Source organism: Lichenostomus cassidix, unplaced genomic scaffold (assembly GCF_008360975.1).
Source record: "Lichenostomus cassidix isolate B80296 unplaced genomic scaffold, HeHo_3.0 HiC_scaffold_816, whole genome shotgun sequence".
NCBI classification, from domain to species: domain Eukaryota; kingdom Metazoa; phylum Chordata; class Aves; order Passeriformes; family Meliphagidae; genus Lichenostomus; species Lichenostomus cassidix.
In genome coordinates, this window is record NW_028147471.1 from 8,421 (window position 1) to 28,218 (window position 19,798).

The window sequence follows — 19,798 nt, forward strand, 5'->3', positions numbered from 1 at the left end:
TGCCAGTTAAAGCAGACAGAAAAATATTAATTTTTTTTTGTTTTTTAAACCCTCCTGCTCCTCTCACTCACACAATCCCACGTAGGAAGAAGAGGCTGATTGCTGCAACTTTTTGAAAATCACACTGGAAAAAGAAAAAAAGTTCTCAAGGTTTGGTGCTCTAATTAATTTTTTTGTCGTTTGAAACTTTTTTTTTTTTAATTTTTTGGGGTGTTTTTGTCTTTTTTTTTGTCTTTTTTTTTTGTCTTTTTTTTGGGGTTTTTTTTGGGGTTTTTTTTGGTAATATAAGCTTCTCAGAACAAGGATCTAAATCTCCCAGGTCCACCACTAAGAATTCAGAGACAAAAACTTCTTAATAAAAATTCAGTCCTCCTTTTTTTTTTTTTTTTTGGTTTTTTTTGTTTTTTTCTTTTGTGCGAAAAGAAATCTCTTTTTTTTTTTTTTTTTGGTTGTTTTTTTTGTTTTGTTGTTGTTTTGTGTGTTTTTTTTTTTGTTTTAAAACCACCTCGTTCAGAAAATGTGGGCGAAGAACGATGACAAACAGGAAATTTCAGAGCCAGTGTGGGACAACAAAACCTGCATCTCAGAGTTGGGCAGCAGCAGCTGCATTTCTGCTTGGCTGGGATTTTTTTTCCTCTCTTTTTTCCCCTCTTTTTCCTCTCTTTTTTCCCCCTTTTTTCACTGTTTTTCACCCTTTTTTTCACTATTTTTCCCCCCTTTTTTCACTATTTTTCCCCTCTTTTTCACCATCTTTTCCCTCTTTTTCACCCTTTTTTTCAGGTTTTTTTTTCCCTCTTTTCCCCCTTTTTTCACTATTTTTTCCCTCTTTTTCACCCTTTTTTCCACCATTTTTCCCCTCTTTTTCACCCTTTTTTCACTATTTTTTCCCCTCTTTTTCACCCTTTTTTCCACCATTTTTCCCCTCTTTTTCACCCTTTTTTCACTATTTTTTCCCCTCTTTTTCACCCTTTTTTCCCTCTTTTTCACTGTTTTTTCCCCCTTTTTCACCCTTTTTTTCACTGTTTTTTCCCTCTTTTTCCCCATTTTTTCCCTGTTTTCTCCCTCTTTTTCCCCATTTTTTCTCTGTTTTTTCCCCTCTTTTAAACCTTTTCTTCCACTATTTTTCCCCTCTTTTTCACTATCTTTTCCCTCTTTTTCCACCCTTTTCTCATTATTTTTCCCCCCTTTTTCACCCTTTTTTCAGTGTTTTTTCACTGTTTTTCCCCCTTTTTTCACTATTTTTTCCCCATTTTTCACCCTTTTTTCACTGTTTTTCCCCCTTTTTTCACTATTTTTTCCCCATTTTTCACCCTTTTTTCACTGTTTTTCACCCTTTTCTCACTATCTTTTCCCTCTTTTTCCACCCTTTTCTCATTATTTTTCCCCCCTTTTTCACACCCTTTTTTCAGTGTTTTTTCACCGTTTTTCACCCTTTTTTCAATGTTTTTTCACCCTTTTTCCACTATTTTTTCCCTCTTTTTCCACCCTGTTTTTCACTATTTTTTCACTGGTTTTCCCTCTTTTTCACCCTTTTTTCACTATTTTTCCCTCTTTTTCACCCTTTTTTACCCTTTTTTCACTGTTTTTCACCTTTTTTTTCCCTATTTTTCCCCCTTTTTTCTTTTTTCCCCTCTTTTTCCCCTTTTTTCCCCTTTTTTTCACTATTTTTTCCCTCTTTTTCACCCTTTTTTTCAGTTTTTCCCCTTTTTTCACCATTTCCTCCCCTTTTTCACCCTTTTTTCGCTATTTTTTCACCATTTTCCCCCTTTTTCACTATTTTTTCATTGTTTTTTCCCTCTTTTCCACCATTTTTTTCCACTGTTTTTCCCCCTCTTTTTCACCCTTTTTCACCATTTTTTCCCCTTTTTTCGCCATTTTTTCACCATTTTCCCCCTTTTTTCTTTTTTTTTTTTGGTTTTTTTTTTTTTTTTTTTTTTTTTTTTGTTTTTTTTTTTTTTTTTTCCCTCTATCCCACCCTCCCCACCCCACCCTGCCACCTCCCCAACTCTGAGATGAGATTTCCCTCCCTCCGCTCTGAACCCACCCGCCCTGCTCGCAACGACAAGCCGCAGAATGAAGTGCAACCTGCTTTGCTCAAGGCCCTTCTCCGGAGCTGGGGGGGCTGGGGGAGCAGGGACTCAGCTGACCACTCCTTTTTTTGGGGTGATTCCTTCCCTCCAAATCGCCAGCCAGTCCTTCAGGGCTCTCTCTCCTCTCGGTCAGTCTCCTTGTCTCAGTGAGCTCCAGCAGTGGCTCTCTCGCCGCTCCTTTTTCTCGCTTGTTTTGCTCTCCCTTCTCCTCTCCGTTGGTTGGTTTCTTGCTTTCTCTCTTTCTCTCTCTCTCTCTCTCCTGTTGCTCTCACACAGTGGTGCTTCAGTTTTAGCAGTGGAAAACAGGTATCCATTTTATTTTATTTTTTTTATTACCCAGAATAAAATGCGGATGAACTAAGCTCCGCGCAAGCTTAGCTCTTCTTCCTCAACCTGCGGGGAGAGGAGAGGAGAGGGAGGTTAGCAGAGCCTCAAGGGTTAAATCAGGGACAGGGACAGGTTAGATCAGGGACAGGGGACAGGTTAGATTAGGGACAATTTAAATCAGGGATAGTTTAATTTAGGGAGAGTTTAGATCAGGGAAGGGACAGGTTAAATCTGAGAGAGAAATCTCAGTTTAAATCAGGGGAGGGACAGGTTAAATCAGGGACAGTTTTGATCAGGGACAATTTTGATCAGCGACAGTTTAAATCAGGGACAGTTTAAATCAGGGACAGTTTAAATCAGGGACAATTTAAATCAGGGACAATTTAAATCAGGGACAATTTAAATCAGGGACAGTTTAAATCAGGGACAGTTTTGATCAGGGACAATTTTGATCAGGGACAGTTTAAATCAGGGACAATTTAAATCAGGGACAGGTTAAATCAGGGACAATTTAAATCAGGGACAATTTAAATCAGGAATAGTTTAAATCAGGGACAATTTAAATCAGGGACAATTTAAATCAGGGACAATTTAAATCAGGGACAATTTAAATCAGGGACAGGGACATTTTGGGACAGGGAACACTTCAAATAAGGGAGGGGACAATTTAAATCAGGGACAGGTTAAATCAGGAATAGTTTCAATCAGGGACAGTTTAAATCAGGGACAGGTTAAATCAAGGGAGGGGACAGATTAGATCAGGGACAGGGGACAGGTTAGATCAGGGAGGGGACAGGTTAAATCTGAGAGATGAATCTCAGTTTAAATCAGGGGAGGGGAGAATTTAAATCGGGGACAATTTAAATCAGGGACAGTTTAAATCAGGGACAGTTTAAATTAGGGACAGTTTTGATCAGGGACAATTTAAACCAGGGATAGTTTAAATCAGGGACAGGGACAGTTTGGGACAGGGAACACTTTAAATCAGGGGAGGAGACAGATCAGGGGAGGGGAGTTTAGATCAGAGACAGTTTAAATCAGGGACATTTTAAATCAGGGGACAGGACAGGTTAAATCAGGGACAATTTGGGATAGGGGACAGTTGAAATCAGGGATAGGGACAGTTTAGATCAGGGGAGAAGACAGTTTAAATCAGGGCAGAGGACAGTTTAGATCAGGGACATTTTAAATCAGGGGACAGGACAGGTTAAATCAGGGACAATTTGGGATAGGGGACAGTTAAAATCAGGGGAGGGGGCAGTGTAGATCAGGGACAGTTGAAATCAGGGATAGGGACAGTTTAGATCAGGGGAGAACACAGTTTAAATCAGGGCAGACGACAGTTTAGATCAGGACAGGGACAGGTTAAATCAGGGACAATTTGGGATAGGGGACAGTTCAGATCAGCGACAGTTTAAACCAGGGACAGTTTGGATCAGGACAGGGACAGTTTGGATCAGGGACAGTTTGGATCAGGACAGGGACAGTTTGGATCAGGACAGGGACAGTTTAAACCAGGGACAGTTTAGACCAGGGGAGGGGACAGTTTAGATCAGGGACAGTTTGGATCAGGGACAGTTTGGATCAGGGCAGGGGACAGTTTAGATCAGGGACAGTTGAAATCAGGGCAGGGGACAGTTTAAACCAGGGACAGTTCAGATCAGGATAGTTTAAATCAGGGACAGTTTGAATCAGGGGAGGGGACAGTTCAGATCAGGAACAGTTCAGATCAGGGACAGTTTCAATCAGGGACAGTTTGGGACAGGGAACACTTTAAATCAGGGAGGGGACAGTTCAGATCAGGAACAGTTCAGATCAGGGACAGCTCAAATCAGGGACAGTTTAAACCAGGGACAGTTCAGATCAGCAACAGTTTGGACCAGGGACAGTTTGGATCAGGACAGGGACAGTTTAGATCAGGGACAGTTTGGATCAGGGACAGTTTGGATCAGGACAGGGACAGTTTAGATCAGGGACAGTTTGGATCAGGGACAGTTTGGATCAGGACAGGGACAGTTTAGATCAGGACAGGGACAGTTTAGATCAGGACAGGGACAGTTTGGATCAGGGACAGTTTGGATCAGGACAGGGACAGTTCAGATCAGGACAGGGACAGTTTAGATCAGGGACAGTTTGGATCAGGACAGGGACAGTTTAGATCAGGACAGGGACAGTTTAGATCAGGGACAGTTCGGATCAGGACAGGGACAGTTCAGATCAGGACAGGGACAGTTTAAACCAGGGACAGTTTGGATCAGGACAGGGACAGTTTAGATCAGGGACAGTTTGGATCAGGACAGGGACAGTTTAGATCAGGGACAGTTTGGATCAGGACAGGGACAGTTTGGATCAGGACAGGGACAGTTCGGATCAGGACAGGGACAGTTTGGATCAGGGACAGTTTAAATCAGGGACAGTTTAGATCAGGGACAGTTTGGATCAGGACAGGGACAGTTTAGATCAGGACAGGGACAGTTTAAACCAGGCACAGTTTGGATCAGGGACAGTTTGGATCAGGACAGGGACAGTTTGGATCAGGGACAGTTTGGATCAGGGACAGTTTAGATCAGGACAGGGACAGTTTAGATCAGGACAGGGACAGTTTAAACCAGGGACAGTTTAGACCAGGGGAGGGGACAGTTTAGATCAGGGACAGTTTGGATCAGGGCAGGGGACAGTTTAAACCAGGGACAGTTTGGATCAGGGACAGTTTAAACCAGGACAGGGACAGTTTAGATCAGGACAGGGACAGTTTAGATCAGGGACAGTTTGGATCAGGGACAGTTTGGATCAGGGACAGGGACAGTTTAGATCAGGACAGGGACAGTTTGGATCAGGGACAGTTTAGATCAGGAGAGGTGACAGTTTACATCAGGGACAGTTGAAATCAGGGCAGGGGACAGTTTAAACCAGGGACAGTTCGGATCAGGATAGTTTCAATCAGGGACAGTTTGAATCAGGGGAGGGGACAGTTTAGATCAGGGACAGTTTCTATCAGGGACAGTTTGGGACAGGGAACACTTTAAATCAGGGAGGGGACAGTTCAGATCAGGGACAGTTCAGATCAGGGACAGTTCAGATCAGGAACAGTTCAGATCAGGGACAGTTCAAACCAGGGGAGGGAACAGTTTAGACCAGGGACAGTTTAAACCAGGGACAGTTTCAATCAGGGACAGCCCAAACAAGGGCCAGAACAGCAGAACCAAGCAGCAGCTGAGAGCAGGGCCATCCCCCAGGCTCACACTCTAGTACTGTGACAGTCCCGTCACTCCACCGTGTTGATAAGCTCGCTCCCCCTGGTAGGTTGAGTCCTGTGACAGAGCCACGTCAATCTGCGATTTAAACTCGTCACCAAGGTAGCTGTCCTGCAAGGGAAGGAGGGGAAACTCAGCCCAGCCAGCTCAGAGATCCATGGAAAAGCAGAATCAGGGTAGGGAGAAAATTTTTAGGGAGAAAGTCTGAGAGAATTTGGTTGGTTTTGTAAAATCTGCGCTTTTTTTGGGGTGGGATTTCCCCAGATTTGGGTTTTTTGAGGTGCTGATCAGGTCTAACATTTGATTTCCATGGCTCTGGGGTGACTGTGTGACTCTGAGAGTCCAAAGGGCAGCGAGGAAATGCTGCAGCACTGAGAGGAGTTTGTTTCATTTCCACAAATCCCAGGAAAAGCTGCCTGCAGCCTCACCTGGGATAATTCCTGAGCTAATATGGGACAATTCCCGTGATAATTCCATTCTCACCTGGGATAATTCCTGAGCTAATATGGGGCAATTCCTGTGATAATTCCATTCTCACCTGGGATAGTAATTCCTGTGCTCACTTGGGATAATTCCTGAGCTCATCTGGGATAATTCATGAGCTCATATGGGATAACTCCTGGGATAATTCCATTCTCACCTGGGATAATTCCTGTGCTCATTTCATGCTCACCTGGGATAATTCCTGTGCTCACCTCGGGTAATTCCCATGTTCACTTGGGATAATAATTCTTGTGTTCACCTGGGATAATTCCTGAGCTCACCTGGGATAATTCCTGTGATAATTCCATTCTCACCTGGGATAATTCCTGTGCTCACCTAGGATAATTCCCATGCTCACTTGCAGTAATAGTTCCCATTCTCACCTGGGGTAATTCCTGTGCTCACCTGGGATAATTCCTGGGATAATTCCATGATCACCTGGGATAATCATTCCAAGATCACCTGGGCTAACAATCCTGTCCTCACCTGGGACAGCTCGGGCTGGGATAGCCCCAGCTGGCTCACCTGGGATAATTCCCATTCTCACCTGGGATCATTCCTGGGATAATTTCCCTGCTCACCCGGGACAGCTCGGGCTGGCTGAGCCCTGGCTGGCTCACCTGGGATCATTCCCATTCTCACCTAGGATAATTCCCTGCTCACCTGGGATAACAATCCTGTGCTCACCTGGGCTAACAATCCCATGCTCACCTGGGACAGCTCGGGCTGGCTGAGCCCCGGCTGGCTCATCTGGGATCATTCCTGGGATAATTTCCCTGCTCACCTGGGACAGCTCGGGCTGGCTGAGCCCCGGCTGGCTCACCTGGGCTAACAGGTTAATTCCTGTGCTCACCTGAGACAGCTCAGGCTGGCTGAGCCCCAGCTGGCTCACCTGGGATCATTCCCATTCTCACCTAGGATAATTCCCTGCTCACCTGGGATAACAATCCTGTGCTCACCTGGGCTAACAGGATCATTCCTGTGCTCACCTGGGACAGCTCGGGCTGGCTGAGCCCCAGCTGGCTCACCTGGGATCATTCCCATTCTCACCTAGGATAATTCCCTGCTCACCTGGGATAACAATCCTGTGCTCACCTGGGCTAACAGGATCATTCCTGTGCTCACCTGGGACAGCTCGGGCTGGCTGAGCCCCAGCTGGCTCACCTGGGATCATTCCCATTCTCACCTAGGATAATTCCCTGCTCACCTGGGATAACAATCCTGTGCTCACCTGGGCTAACAGGTTAATTCCTGTGCTCACCTGGGACAGCTCGGGCTGGCTGAGGCCCCGGCTGGCTCACTTGGGCTAACAGGATCATTCCTGTGCTCACCTGGGACAGCTCGGGCTGGGATAGCCCCGGCTGGCTCACCTGGGATCATTCCCATTCTCATCTAGGATAATTCCCTGCTCACCTGGGCTAACAGGATCATTCCTGTGCTCACCTGGGACAGCTCGGGCTGGGATAGCCCCGGCTGGCTCATCTGGGAGGGCTGGCTCATGGAGATGTAGCCCTGGGTGAGAGGTCCCTGCGAGAAGGGCTGGGACACCACGTCCTGGCTGGCCTGGCTGTTGGCCAGGTTGGACTGGCTGGCCCCAGGGAGCCCAAAGCGGTTCTTCTGCCGCCCGCCGCGGCCGGCCTTCCCCTTGGGAGCTCCACGGCCTGCAAAAGAGTGACCCACATCTTGTTTGGGGATTTAATCCCCTTTTTTTTGAGGATTTAATCCCTTTTTTTTGGGATTTAATCCCTTTTTTTTAATTTAATTCCCACCGCGGCCAGCCTTCCCCTTGGGAGCTCCACGGCCTGCAAAAGAGTGACCCACATCTTGTTTGGGGATTTAATCCCTTTTTTTTTGGGGTTTAATCCCCTTTTTTGCGGGTTGAATCCCTTTTTTGGGGCGATTTAATCCCTTTTTTTTGGGATTTAATTCCCACCACAGCCTGTCTTCCCTTTGGGAGCTCCATGGCCCACAAAGAGTCCACCCATTCCTTTTTTTGGGGATTTAATCCCCTTTTTTGGGGATTGAATCCCTTGTTTTGGGGTTGAATCCCTTTTTCTTGGGATTTAATCCCTTTTTTTGGGGTTTAATTCCCACCACAGCCTGTCTTCCCCTTGGGAGCTCCACGGCCTCCAAAAGAGTTCACCAGACCTTTTTTATGGGATTTAATCCCTTATTTTGGGATTAAATCCCCTTTTTTTGGGATTAAATCCCCTTTTTTTTGGGGTTTAATCCCTTTTTTTTGGGGTTGAATCCCCTTCTTTTGGGATTTAATTCCCTCCACGGCCTGGAAAAGAGTGACCCAGATCTTGTTTGGGGATTTAAACCCTTTTTTTGGGATTTAATCCCCTTTTTTTGGGGTTTAATCCCCTTTCTTTGGGGTTTAATCCCCTTTTTTTGGGGTTTCAATCTCTTTTTTTTGGGGTTTAATCCCCTTTTTTTGGGGTTGAATCCCCTTTTTTTGGGGTTGAATCCCCTTTTTTTTGGGGTTTAATCTCTTTTTTTTGGGGTTGAATCCCCTTCTTTTGGGATTTAATTCCCTCCACGGCCTGGAAAAGAGTCCACCCAGCCCTTGTTTGGGGATTGAATCCCTTGTTTTTGGGATTGAATCCCTTTTTTTTTGGGATTTGATCCATTTTTTTTGGGATTTAATCCCGTTTTTTGGGATTGAATCCCCTTGTTTTGGGATTTAATTCCCACCGCGGCCTGCCTTCCCCTTGGGAGCTCCACGGCCTGCAAAAGAGTTCACCAGCCCTTGTTTGGGGATTGAATCCCTTGTTTTTGGGATTGAATCCCCTTCTTTTGGGGTTTAATCCCCTTTTTTTGGGGTTTAATCCCCTTTTTTTGGGGTTTAATCCCCTTTTTTTGGGGGTTTCAATCCCTTTTTTGGCAATTTAATCCATTTTTTTGGCAATTTAACCCGTTTTTTTATGATTTAACCTCATTTTTCAGCTATTTACCCCATTTTTGGGGGGTATTTAACCCTTTCCTGCCCCGTACCTGCAGCGGGGCCGTTGGCTATTTTTGGCGATTTTAACCCCATTTTTTTGGCTATTTAATCCATTTTTTTGCTATTTACCCCATTTTTTTGGGGGTATTTAACCCTTTCCTGCCCTGTACCTGCAGCAGGGCCGTTGGCTTTTTTGGGGCTTTAACCCATTTTTTTTGGTATTTATCCCATTTTTTTGGCAATTTAATCCATTTTTTGGCTATTTACCCCATTTTTTTTGGTATTTATCCCATTTTTTTTGCTATTTACCCCATTTTTTTTGGCAATTTAATCCATTTTTTTGGCTATTTACCCCATTTTTTTGGCTATTTATCCCATTTTTTTGGCTATTTACCCCATTTTTTTGGGGTATTTAACCCTTTCCTCCCCTGTACCTGTGACAGGGCCATTGGCTTTTTTTTGGGCTTTAACCCCATTTTTTTGGGGTATTTAACCCTTTCCTCCCCCCGTACCTGCGGCAGGGCCGTTGGCTTTTTTGTGGATTTAACCTCATTTTTCAGATATTTAACCCCATTTTTTGGCTATTTACCCCATTTTTTGGGGTATTTAACCCTTTCCTCCCCCCGTACCTGCAGCAGGGCCGTTGGCCTGGCCGAAGTAGCCTGGTGGGGGCATGGGGGGCATGACGAGGTTGAAGGGGATGGGGATGTTCATGGCCGGCACGTGGCTGGGGCCGGCGCTGATCATCCCGATCTGGTCGTGAGTCTGGAAGTACATGTTGGACGGGCGGCCTGGGGAAAGGGGAAAAATACAAATTGGGAAATAGGATTGGAAAATATACTATTAGAAAATGCGATTTGAGAACGGAATTGGAAAATATAAAATTTGAAAACGTGATTTGAAAATGCAATTTGAAAACGCAATTAATTTGAAAACGCGATTTGAAAATATAAAATTGGAAAACGCAATTTGAAAAGAGAATTGGAAAATATAAAATTTGAAAAGAGAATTGGAAAATATAAAATTTGAAAAGAGAATTGGAAAATATAAAATTTGAAAATGCGATTTGAAAACAGAATTTGAAAAAAGCAATTTGAAAAAGCAATTAATTTGAAAATGCAATCTGAAAACGCAATTAATTTGAAAATGCAATCTGAAAACGCAATTAATTTGAAAATGCAATCTGAAAACGCAATTAATTTGAAAATGCAATTAATTTGAAAACGCAATTGGAAAATATAAAATTGGAAAATATAAAATTTGAAGACAGAATTGGAAAATATAAAATTTGAAGACAGAATTGGAAAATATAAAATTTGAAGACAGAATTGGAAAATATAAAATTTGAAGACAGAATTGGAAAATATAAAATTTGAAAACAGAATTGGAAAATATAAAATTTGAAAATGCAATTTGAGAACAGAATTTGAAAAAGCAATTTGAAAACGCAATTAATTTGAAAATGCAATTAATTTGAAAATGCAATTGGAAAATATAAAATTGGAAAATATAAAATTGGAAAATATAAAATTGGAAAATATAAAATTGGAAAACATAAAATTTGAAAACATAAAATTTGAAAATATAAAATTTGAAAACAGAATTGGAAAATATAAAATTTGAAAACAGAATTGGAAAATATAAAATTTGAAGACAGAATTGGAAAATATAAAATTTGAAAATGCGATTTGAAAACACAATTTTTGAAAACACGATTTGAAAACATGATTTGAAAAAGCGATTTGAAAAAGCAATTAATCTGAAAACGCAATTAATTTGAAAACGCAATTAATTTGAAAACGCGATTGGAAAATATAAAATTGGAAAATATAAAATTTGAAAATATAAAATTTGAAAATATAGAATTTGAAAATATAGAATTTGAAAATATAGAATTTGAAAACACAATTTGAAAAGAGAATTGGAAAATATAAAATCGGAAAATATAAAATCTGAAAATGCAATTTGAAAACAGAATTTGAAAAAGCAATTTGAAAAAGCAATTAATTTGAAAATGCAATTAATTTGAAAACGCGATTTGAAAATATAAAATTTGAAAACGCAATTTGAAAACAGAATTGGAAAATATAAAATCGGAAAATATAAAATCTGAAAATGCAATTTGAAAACAGAATTTGAAAATATACAATTAGAAAATGCAATTTGAAAATATAAAATTTGAAAACGCAATTTGAAAAGAGAATTGGAAAATATAAAATCGGAAAATATAAAATCTGAAAATGCAATTTGAAAACAGAATTTGAAAATATACAATTAGAAAATGCAATTTGAAAAAGCAATTTGAAAACGCAATTAATTTGAAAACGCGATTTGAAAATATAAAATTTGAAAATATAGAATTTGAAAATATAGAATTTGAAAATATAGAATTTGAAAATATAGAATTTGAAAATATAGAATTTGAAAATGCGATTTGAAAACAGTTTGAAAATGCAATTTGAAAACAGAATTTGAAAATACAATTTGAAAATATAATTTGAAAATGCGATTTGAAAAAAATTTGAAAACGCAATTTGAAAACAGAATTTGAAAACGCGATTTGAAAATATAATTTCAAAATACGATTTGAAAACACAATTTCAAAATGCAATTTGAAAACAAAATTTGAAAATGTAACTTGAAAACATGATTTGAAAACAATTTGAAAATATAATCTGAAAACATGATTTGAAACCATAATTTTTGAAAATGCAATTTGAAAACATGATTTGAAAACACAATTTGAAAATGCAATTTGAAAACAGAATTTGAAAACAATTTAAAAACATAATTTGAAGGCACAATTTGAAAACACGATTTGAAAACACGATTTGAAAACATAATCTGAAAATGCAATTTGAAGACGCGATTCGAAAATGTGATTTGAAAACAGAATTTGAAAACGTGATTTTTGAAAACAATTTTTGAAAACAATTGTACAAATTGAAAACAATTTTGAAACGTTATTTGAAAACGTGATTTGAAAATGCGATTTGAAAACGTGATTTGAAAACATAATTTGAAAATAGCAGAAAAATAAAGCTGTAAAAGTGGATTTTGGTGCATTTTGGTGATTTCTTTACCTTGGCTGCTGCGGTCATAGACAGAGCCTGGGATGATCGCCTCTCGAGCATCATACATGGCAGTGGTCATGAAACGAGCTCCCTGCAGGGATGGGAAACCAGGAAATACAGTGAAAATACAGAAAAATACAGTGAAAATAAATACAGTAGAAATCCAGTGAAAACCCAGAAAAATCCAGGGAAAATCTAGTGAAAATCTAATAAAAATACAGTGAAAATACAGTGAAAATCCGATAAAAATCCAGTGAAAATCTAATAAAAATACAGTGAAAATACAGTGAAAATCCAGGGAAAATCTAATAAAAATCCAGTGAAAATCCAGGGAAAATCTAATAAAAATACAGTGAAAATCCAGTAAAACTCCAGTGAAAATCCAGTGAAAATCCAATAAAAATACAGTAAAAATACAGTGAAAATCTGATAAAAATCCAGTGAAAATCCAGTGAAAATCCAATAAAAATACAGTGAAAATACAGTGAAAATCAAATAAAAATACAGTGAAAATCCAGTAAAAATACAGTGAAAATCCAGTAAAACAGCTCCAGTCAAACTCCACTGAAACTCCCCACTAAAACTCCACACAAATCACTTCCTTCACTTCACAAAGGAAATTAATCAAACTCTGGAATTAAACAGAAATTATGAAGTATTTTCATGTAGCTTGAGGGTTAAGATTAAATTTAAGATGAAATTTAAGTTTAATTAAGATTAAATTTAAATTTCCACACAAATCAGTTCCATTATTCCACAAAGGAAATCCACCAAACTCTGCAATTAAACCGAAATTATGAAATATTTTCACACAGTTTGAGGGTTAAGATTAAATTCCTTCATTCCACAAAGGAAATCCATCAAACTCTGCAATTAAACCGAAATTATGAAGTATTTTCACACAGTTTGAGGGTTAAGATTAAATTTAAGTTTCCACACAAATCAGTTCCATTATTCCACAAAGGAAATCCATCAAACTCTGCAATTAACCAGAAATTATCAAGTATTTTCACACAATTTGAGGGTTAAGATTAAATTCCTCCATTCCACAAAGGAAATCCACCAAATTCTGGAATTAAACAGAAATTCGTGCAGCTTGAGGGTTAAGATTAAATTTAAAATTAGATTTAAATTTAATTAAGATATTTAAGTTTCCACACAAATCACTTCCTTCATTTCATTTAATTCTGTTTAAATTCTGGAATTAAACACAAAAATTCTGGAATTTCACAAAGGAAATCCTCCAAACTCTGGAATTAAACAGAAATTCGTGCAGCTTGAGGGTTAAGATTAAATTTAAGTTTAATTAAGATTAAATTTAAGTTTCCACCCAAATCACTTCCTTCATTCCACAAAGGAAATCCACCAAACTCTGCAATTAAACCGAAATTATGAAGTATTTCCACACAGTTTGAGGGTTAAGATTAAATTTAAGTTTAATTAAGATTAAATTTAAGTTTAATTAAGATGAAATTTAAGTTTCCACCCAAATCGCTTCCTTCATTCCACAAAGGAAATCCATCAAACTCTGGAATTAACCAGAAATAACAAAGTATTTTCACACAGTTTGAGGGTTTGAGTTTGAGGGTTAAGATTAAATCCCTTCATTCCACAAAGGAAATCCATCAAATTCTGGAATTAAACAGAAATTCATGCAGCTTGAGGGTTAAGATTAAATTTAAGTTTAATTAAGATGAAATTTAAGTTTCCACCCAAATCACTTCCTTCATTCCACAAAGGAAATCCATAAAATTCCGCAATTCCCCACAAATCAGGAATATTTCCTCCCTGTGCCCAGCACAGCTCCTTCCCCAGCCACACCACACCAAAAATCAGAATTTCCGTGGCTGGCAGGCAGCGGGGGGAGGCTAATCCCCCTAATTAGGGCACTAATTAAGCACTCACAGGGTTGATGGTGTTGACCAGCTTGCGGGGTTTGCTGAACTGCATGAGGCTCTCGCGCAGGTTGTTCAGAGGACCTTCCACCAGCACCTTCTGCTCCTTGTAGTAGTTGAGGAGGTGATTCCAGAGCGGCTGCTTGGACAGAGCCTTGGGGTTGCCCACGATGATCACGCCGTACCTGGGCACAGGGAGGGCAGGGGGAATCAGATTCCATCCCAAAATCCCAGCCAGAGCTGCTCTGGGAATTCAATTCCAGCCAGGAGTTCCTCCCCAGATCCCAGGAATTCCCAAAATCGCATCCAACCCCATGGAATTCCATCCCAGGGAAGAATTCCTTCCCGGAATTCCATCCCAGCCCCATGGAATTCCTTCTCAAAATCCCATCCAACCCCATGGAATTCCATCCCAGGAAGGAATTCCATCCCAAAATCCCATCCAGAGCTCTCTGGGAATTCCATTCCAGCCAGGAATTCCATCCCAAAATCCCAGGAATTCCATCCCAAAATCCCAGGAATTCCTTCCCAAAATCTGATCCACAGCTGCTCTGGGAATTCCATCCGAGCCAGGAATTCTTTCCCAAAATCCCATCCAACCCCATGGAATTCCATCCCAAAATCCCATCCGAAATCCCATCCAGAGCTGCTCTGGGAATTCAATCCCAGAGAAGAATTCCTTCCCAAAATCCCATCCAGAGCTCTCTGGGAATTCAATCCCTGGGAGGAATTCCTTCCCAAAATCCCAGCCAGAGCTGCTCTGGGAATTCAATCTCAGGGAGGAATTCCATTCCAAAATCCCATCCAGGGATCCAAGGGCAGCCAAATTCTCTGGGAATTCAATCTCAGCCAGGAATTCCTTCCAAAAATCCCATCCAACCCCATAGAATTCCATCCCAGGGAGGAATTCCATTTCAAAATCCCAGGAATTCCATCCCAAAATACCATCCAGAGCTCTTTGGGAATTCCATCCCAAAATCCCATCCAACCCCATGGAATTCCATCCCAGCCAGGAATTCCTTCCCAAAATCCCATCCAGGGATCCAAGGGCAGCCAAATTCTCTGGGAATTCAATCCCAGGGAGGAATTCCATCCCAAAATCCCTGGAATTCCATCCCAAAATCCCATCCAACCCCATGGAATTCCATCCCAGGGAGGAATTCCATCCCAAATCCCAGGAATTCCACCCCAAAATCCCATTCCCTCCCATCTCCCCGTACCTGGCTCTGGTCAGGGCCACGTTGAGCCTCCTGGGGTCGTTGAGGAAGCCAATTCCCTGGTGCTCGTTCGCCCTGACACAGGAGAGGATGATGAAATCCTTCTCCCTGCCCTGGAAAGCATCCACACTGGCGATTTCCACCTCCTGCAGGGAGGAAAACATTTAAATCACAGCAGGAAAACAGCTCTGTGAGCAGCAGGCACTGCCTGGCCAGGCACTGAACCTCCTCATCATCCCCAAAAAATGTTGGTTTTGGAGGGAGGAAGGGTTTGGTAATTGTAGTAATTCCTCTCAGCACTAATTGCATCCCCAGAGGGAACAGAGAGTCTCAGCTCGGGACAAATCACTCTATGGTTCTCCTGTTTCTCCAAAATTCAGCTCTCTGCTGCCAGAAAGTTGTGATAATTTCAGTGTTTTGTGGGATGAGGAGTCCAGATGAGCTCAGAGGAAGCTCAGTCAGAGGGAAACATCATCCCTGGCATGGGGAAAAAAAATATTTCCACCAATTTTCCCTGCAGTGAAAACACAGCTCAAGTTCTCAATCTTCCAAAACAAGATTTCACTGAACAGATAATTGTCTTGTTTGTAGCAACTCTGTTTTTCTGGGAGGTGGAGGAGCTGCAGGGATGGAAGGATGGAAATAAATAAAGAAATGAATGGTGTGGGTTGAATAAATCCAGCAGGATTGATGGGGTTTGGCATGGGGAGGTGGTGAGGAACAAGGTTTTCCACACAGCTGGAGCTGCAGGGAGCTCTGAGCCTCTGAGGGTTTCAGCAGGGCTTCTCCTTTATTTGTTCCCACTGGATTCCTCCTGAAATTTATTTATTTATTCCCAGGGGATACCTCCAAATATTTATTTATTTGTCCCCACTGGATACCTCCTAAAATTTATTTATTCTCACTGGATATCTCCTAAAATTCCTTTATTGTTCCCCCTGGATACCTCCTAAAATTCATTTATTTGCTCCCACTGGATATCTCCTAAAATTCCTGTATTTGTCCCCACTGGATACCTTCTAAAATTTATTTATTTATTCCCAGTGGATACCTTCTAAAATTTATTTATTTATTCCCAGTGGATACCTCCTAGAATTTATTTATTTATTCCCACTGGATACCTCCTAAACTTTATTTATTCCCACTGGATACCTCCTAAAATTACTTTATTTGTCCTCACTGGATAGCTGCTAAAATTACTTTATTTGTCCTCACTGGATATCTCCTCAACTCCTCTCCGTTATCTATTTTAACCCAAACCAACTAAAAATTCAAAAACCAACTACAAATTCAAAACTAAACCAGCACAAACCGAGCCTGGAGATGAAATAAAAATGCCAAATATTGCTAATTTCCCAATTTTTGCCTTTCTGGCAGTACCTGGTAGAGCTTGATTGATCTATTTTAACCCAAACCAACTTAAAAATACAAAAACCAACCTAAAAATTCAAAACCCGACCAGTGCAAACCAAGCCTGGAGATGAAATAAAAATGTAAAATATTGACAATTTTCCTTCTGGCAGCAGTACCTGGTAGAGCTTGGTGTGCAGGGATCAGGATACCTTGATCTATTTTAACCCAAACCAACTAAAAATTCCAAACCCGACCAGCACAAACTGAGCCTGAAGATGAAGTAAAAATGTAAAATATTGATAATTTTCCTTCTGGCTGCAGTACCTGGTAGAGCTTGGTGTGCAGGGATCAGGATACCTTGATCTATTTTAACCCAAACCAACTAAAAATTCCAAAACTGATCAGTGCAATCTGAGCCTGAAAACTGAGTAAAAATTAAAATCTCAGAGGGTTTGTTGGAGCCTCTTCAAATACAGACTTTAGCAGGCTTCCTCCTTTATTTGTTCCTACTGGATACCTCCTCAACTATTCTTGATCTATTTTAACCCAAACCAACCTAAAAATTCAAAATCAATCTGTGTAGAAAGAGCCTGGAGATGGAATAAAACCTGAAATTTTGGAGGTTTTGTTGGAGCTTCCTTTACCACAGATTTTAGCAAGGATTCTTCCTTTATTTATTCCCACTGGATAGCTCCTCAACTCCTCTCCTTGATCTATTTTAACCCAAACCAACTAAAAATTCAAAAACCAACTTAAAAATTCAAAAACCAACTACAAATTCAAAACCAAACCAGCACAAACCGAGCCTGAAGATGAAATAAAACCACAAATATTGGTAATTTCCCAATTTTTGCCTTTCTGGCAGTACCTGCTAGAACTTGCTTGATCTCTTTTAACCCAAACCAACTTAAAAATTCAAAAACCAACTTAAAAATTCAAAAACCAACTAAAAATTCAAAACCCGACCAGCGCAAACCAAGCCTGGAGATGAAATAAAAATGCCAAATATTTATAATTTCCCATTTTTTCCCTGCTGGCAGTACCTGGTAGAGCTTGGTGTGCAGGGAGCCGCTGAACTGCATGTACTGCACCAGGTAGGAGCGCTGCCCCTCGTAGGGAGTGATGATCCCAATCTGGTCAGGCTTGGCTCCAGCCTTCAGCAGCTTCGTGGTGATCTTCTCCACGTTGGCAGCCTCAGTCCTGCAGGGATTGAATCAAATTCAATTCAGCAGGAGCAGAAAAATATTGCAAAATGAGGGTTTTGTTAGCTCTGGAAAATCCTGGCTGAGTTGTGGTACTTTAGCTAAATAAAATAAACATTCTGGGAGTGATTCAGCTGAAGGAGAGGTGAAAAAGAAGTTGAATAATTGGAAAATAATTGATGGAATCAATAAATACTCATGATTGGTTATATTTAATGCTTTTTCCCATTGTGGTTTACAGTGGTTGGTAAAACACATTTAACAGAGTAGAAAAACCTTAACAAAATTAGGGTTTTGTTAGCTCTGGAAAATCCTGGATCAGTTCTGGTATTTTAGCTAAATAAAAAAAAGCATTCTGGGAGTGCCTCAGCTGAAGGAGAGGTGAAAAATAAGTTAAATAATTGGAAAAAAGTTAAAAAATTGAAAAATAATTGTTATAATCAATTAGTGCTCATGATTGGTTATATCTAATGCCTTTTCCTGTTGTGGTTGGTTAAATACATTTAAGAGAGTAAAAAAACCTTACAAAGTGACTGTTTTGTTAGCTCTGGAAAATCCTGGCTGAGTTTTGTTACTCAGCTGAAGGAGAGGTGAAAAAGAAGTTAAATAATTGGAAAATAGCTGTTAGAATCAATAAATATTCACATTGTGGGGCTCATGATTGGTTGTATCAAATATCAAAGCTCAAATAAGCTTTCTGGGAGTGACTCAGCTGAAGGAGAGGTGAAAAATAAGTTAAATAATTGGAAAACAATTGTTAGAATCAATAAATACTCATGATTGGTTATATTTAATGCTTTTTCCCATTGTGGTTCACAGTGGTTGGTTAAACACATTTAACAGAGTAGAAAAACCTTAACAAAATGAGGGTTTTGTTAGCTCTGGAAAATCCTGGATCAGTTCTGGTACTTTAGCTAAATAAAATAAGCTTTCTGGGAGTGATTCAGCTGAAGGAGCAGTGAAAAGAAAGAAATAATTGGAAAATAATTGTTAGAATCAATAAATACTCACATTGTGGGGCTCATGTGAATGTTACCAGGATTAAAATAATAAAATTATGCTCTGAGAACACAAATGTTGGTTTTTTTCCCTCATCTGAACAGGATCAAAATGATAAAATCACACTCATTTTACACAAATTTTGGTTTTTTTCCCTCATCTGAACAGGATCAAAATGATAAAATCACACTCATTTTACACAAATTTTGGTTTTTTTCCCTCATCTGAACAGGATCAAAATGATAAAATCACACTCATTTTACACAAATTTTGGTTTTTTTCCCTCATCTGAACAGGATCAAAATGATAAAATCACACTCATTTTACACAAATTTTGGTTTTTTTCCCTCATCTGAACAGGATCAAAATGATAAAATCACACTCATTTTACACAAATTTTGGTTTTTTTTACCCCAGAATCAAAATTATAAAATTACACTTATTTTACACAAATTTTGGGTTTTTTTTTCCCCAGGATTAAAATGACAAAATCACACTCATTTTACACTAATTTTGGGGTTTTTTTCCCCAGAATCAAAATTATAAAATTACACTTATTTTACACACATTTTGGGGTTTTTTTCCCCAGGATTAAAATGATAAAATCACACTCATTTTACACAAATTTTGGTTTTTTTCCCCCATGTGAATGTTACCAGGATTCAAATGATAAAATCACACTCTGAGAACACAAATTTTGGGTTTTTTTCCCACATAAACATTATTCAAATGATAAAATCACACTCTGAGAACACAAATTTTGGGTTTTTTTCCCACGTAAACATGATTCAAATGATAAAATCACACTCTGAGAACACAAATTTTGGGTCTTTCCCCATGTAAACATGATTAAAATGACAAAATCACACTCTGAGAACACAAATTTGGGGTTTTTTCCCACATAAACATGATTCAAATGATAAAATCACACTCTGAGAACACCAATTTTGGGTTTTT

General features: G+C 39.8%; 1 protein-coding gene and 1 long non-coding RNA gene across 2 annotated transcripts; both read right to left on the reverse strand.

Moving 5' to 3' along the window:
- Nucleotides 1–479: 479 nt before the first annotated feature.
- On the reverse strand, nucleotides 480–1,700 carry LOC146422294 (uncharacterized). The gene is made up of 5 exons (XR_014848203.1): nucleotides 1,663–1,700; nucleotides 1,486–1,570; nucleotides 1,107–1,352; nucleotides 727–955; nucleotides 480–659 (listed from the first exon to the last, which is right to left on the reverse strand). It is a non-coding gene; the product is annotated as an uncharacterized LOC146422294 (long non-coding RNA).
- Nucleotides 1,701–2,403: 703 nt separating this feature from the next.
- Nucleotides 2,404–17,855, reverse strand: LOC146422295 (regulator of nonsense transcripts 1-like). The gene is made up of 8 exons (XM_085046653.1): nucleotides 17,684–17,855; nucleotides 15,291–15,433; nucleotides 14,081–14,255; nucleotides 12,185–12,266; nucleotides 9,731–9,892; nucleotides 7,598–7,815; nucleotides 5,660–5,782; nucleotides 2,404–2,483 (listed from the first exon to the last, which is right to left on the reverse strand). The coding sequence occupies exons 1-7, from the start codon at nucleotides 17,720–17,722 to the stop codon at nucleotides 5,663–5,665; spliced, it is 939 nt and encodes a 312-aa protein (XP_084902779.1). The 5' UTR covers nucleotides 17,723–17,855; the 3' UTR covers nucleotides 2,404–2,483; nucleotides 5,660–5,662.
- Between the last annotated feature and the right edge of the window lie 1,943 nt (nucleotides 17,856–19,798).

Excerpts from the sequence above, each read along its gene's own strand:
- LOC146422295 (XM_085046653.1), bottom strand. The coding sequence starts at position 17,722 with ATGCAGTTCAGCGGCTCCCTGCACACCAAGCTCTACCAG. Across the intron at positions 14,256-15,290 it reads GTGGCCCTGACCAGAGCCAG|GTACGGCGTGATCATCGTGG; the intron begins GTACGGGGAGAT and ends CCCTGTGCCCAG. Across the intron at positions 5,783-7,597 it reads CCCAGCCCGAGCTGTCCCAG|GACAGCTACCTTGGTGACGA; the intron begins GTGAGCACAGGA and ends CTTCCCTTGCAG.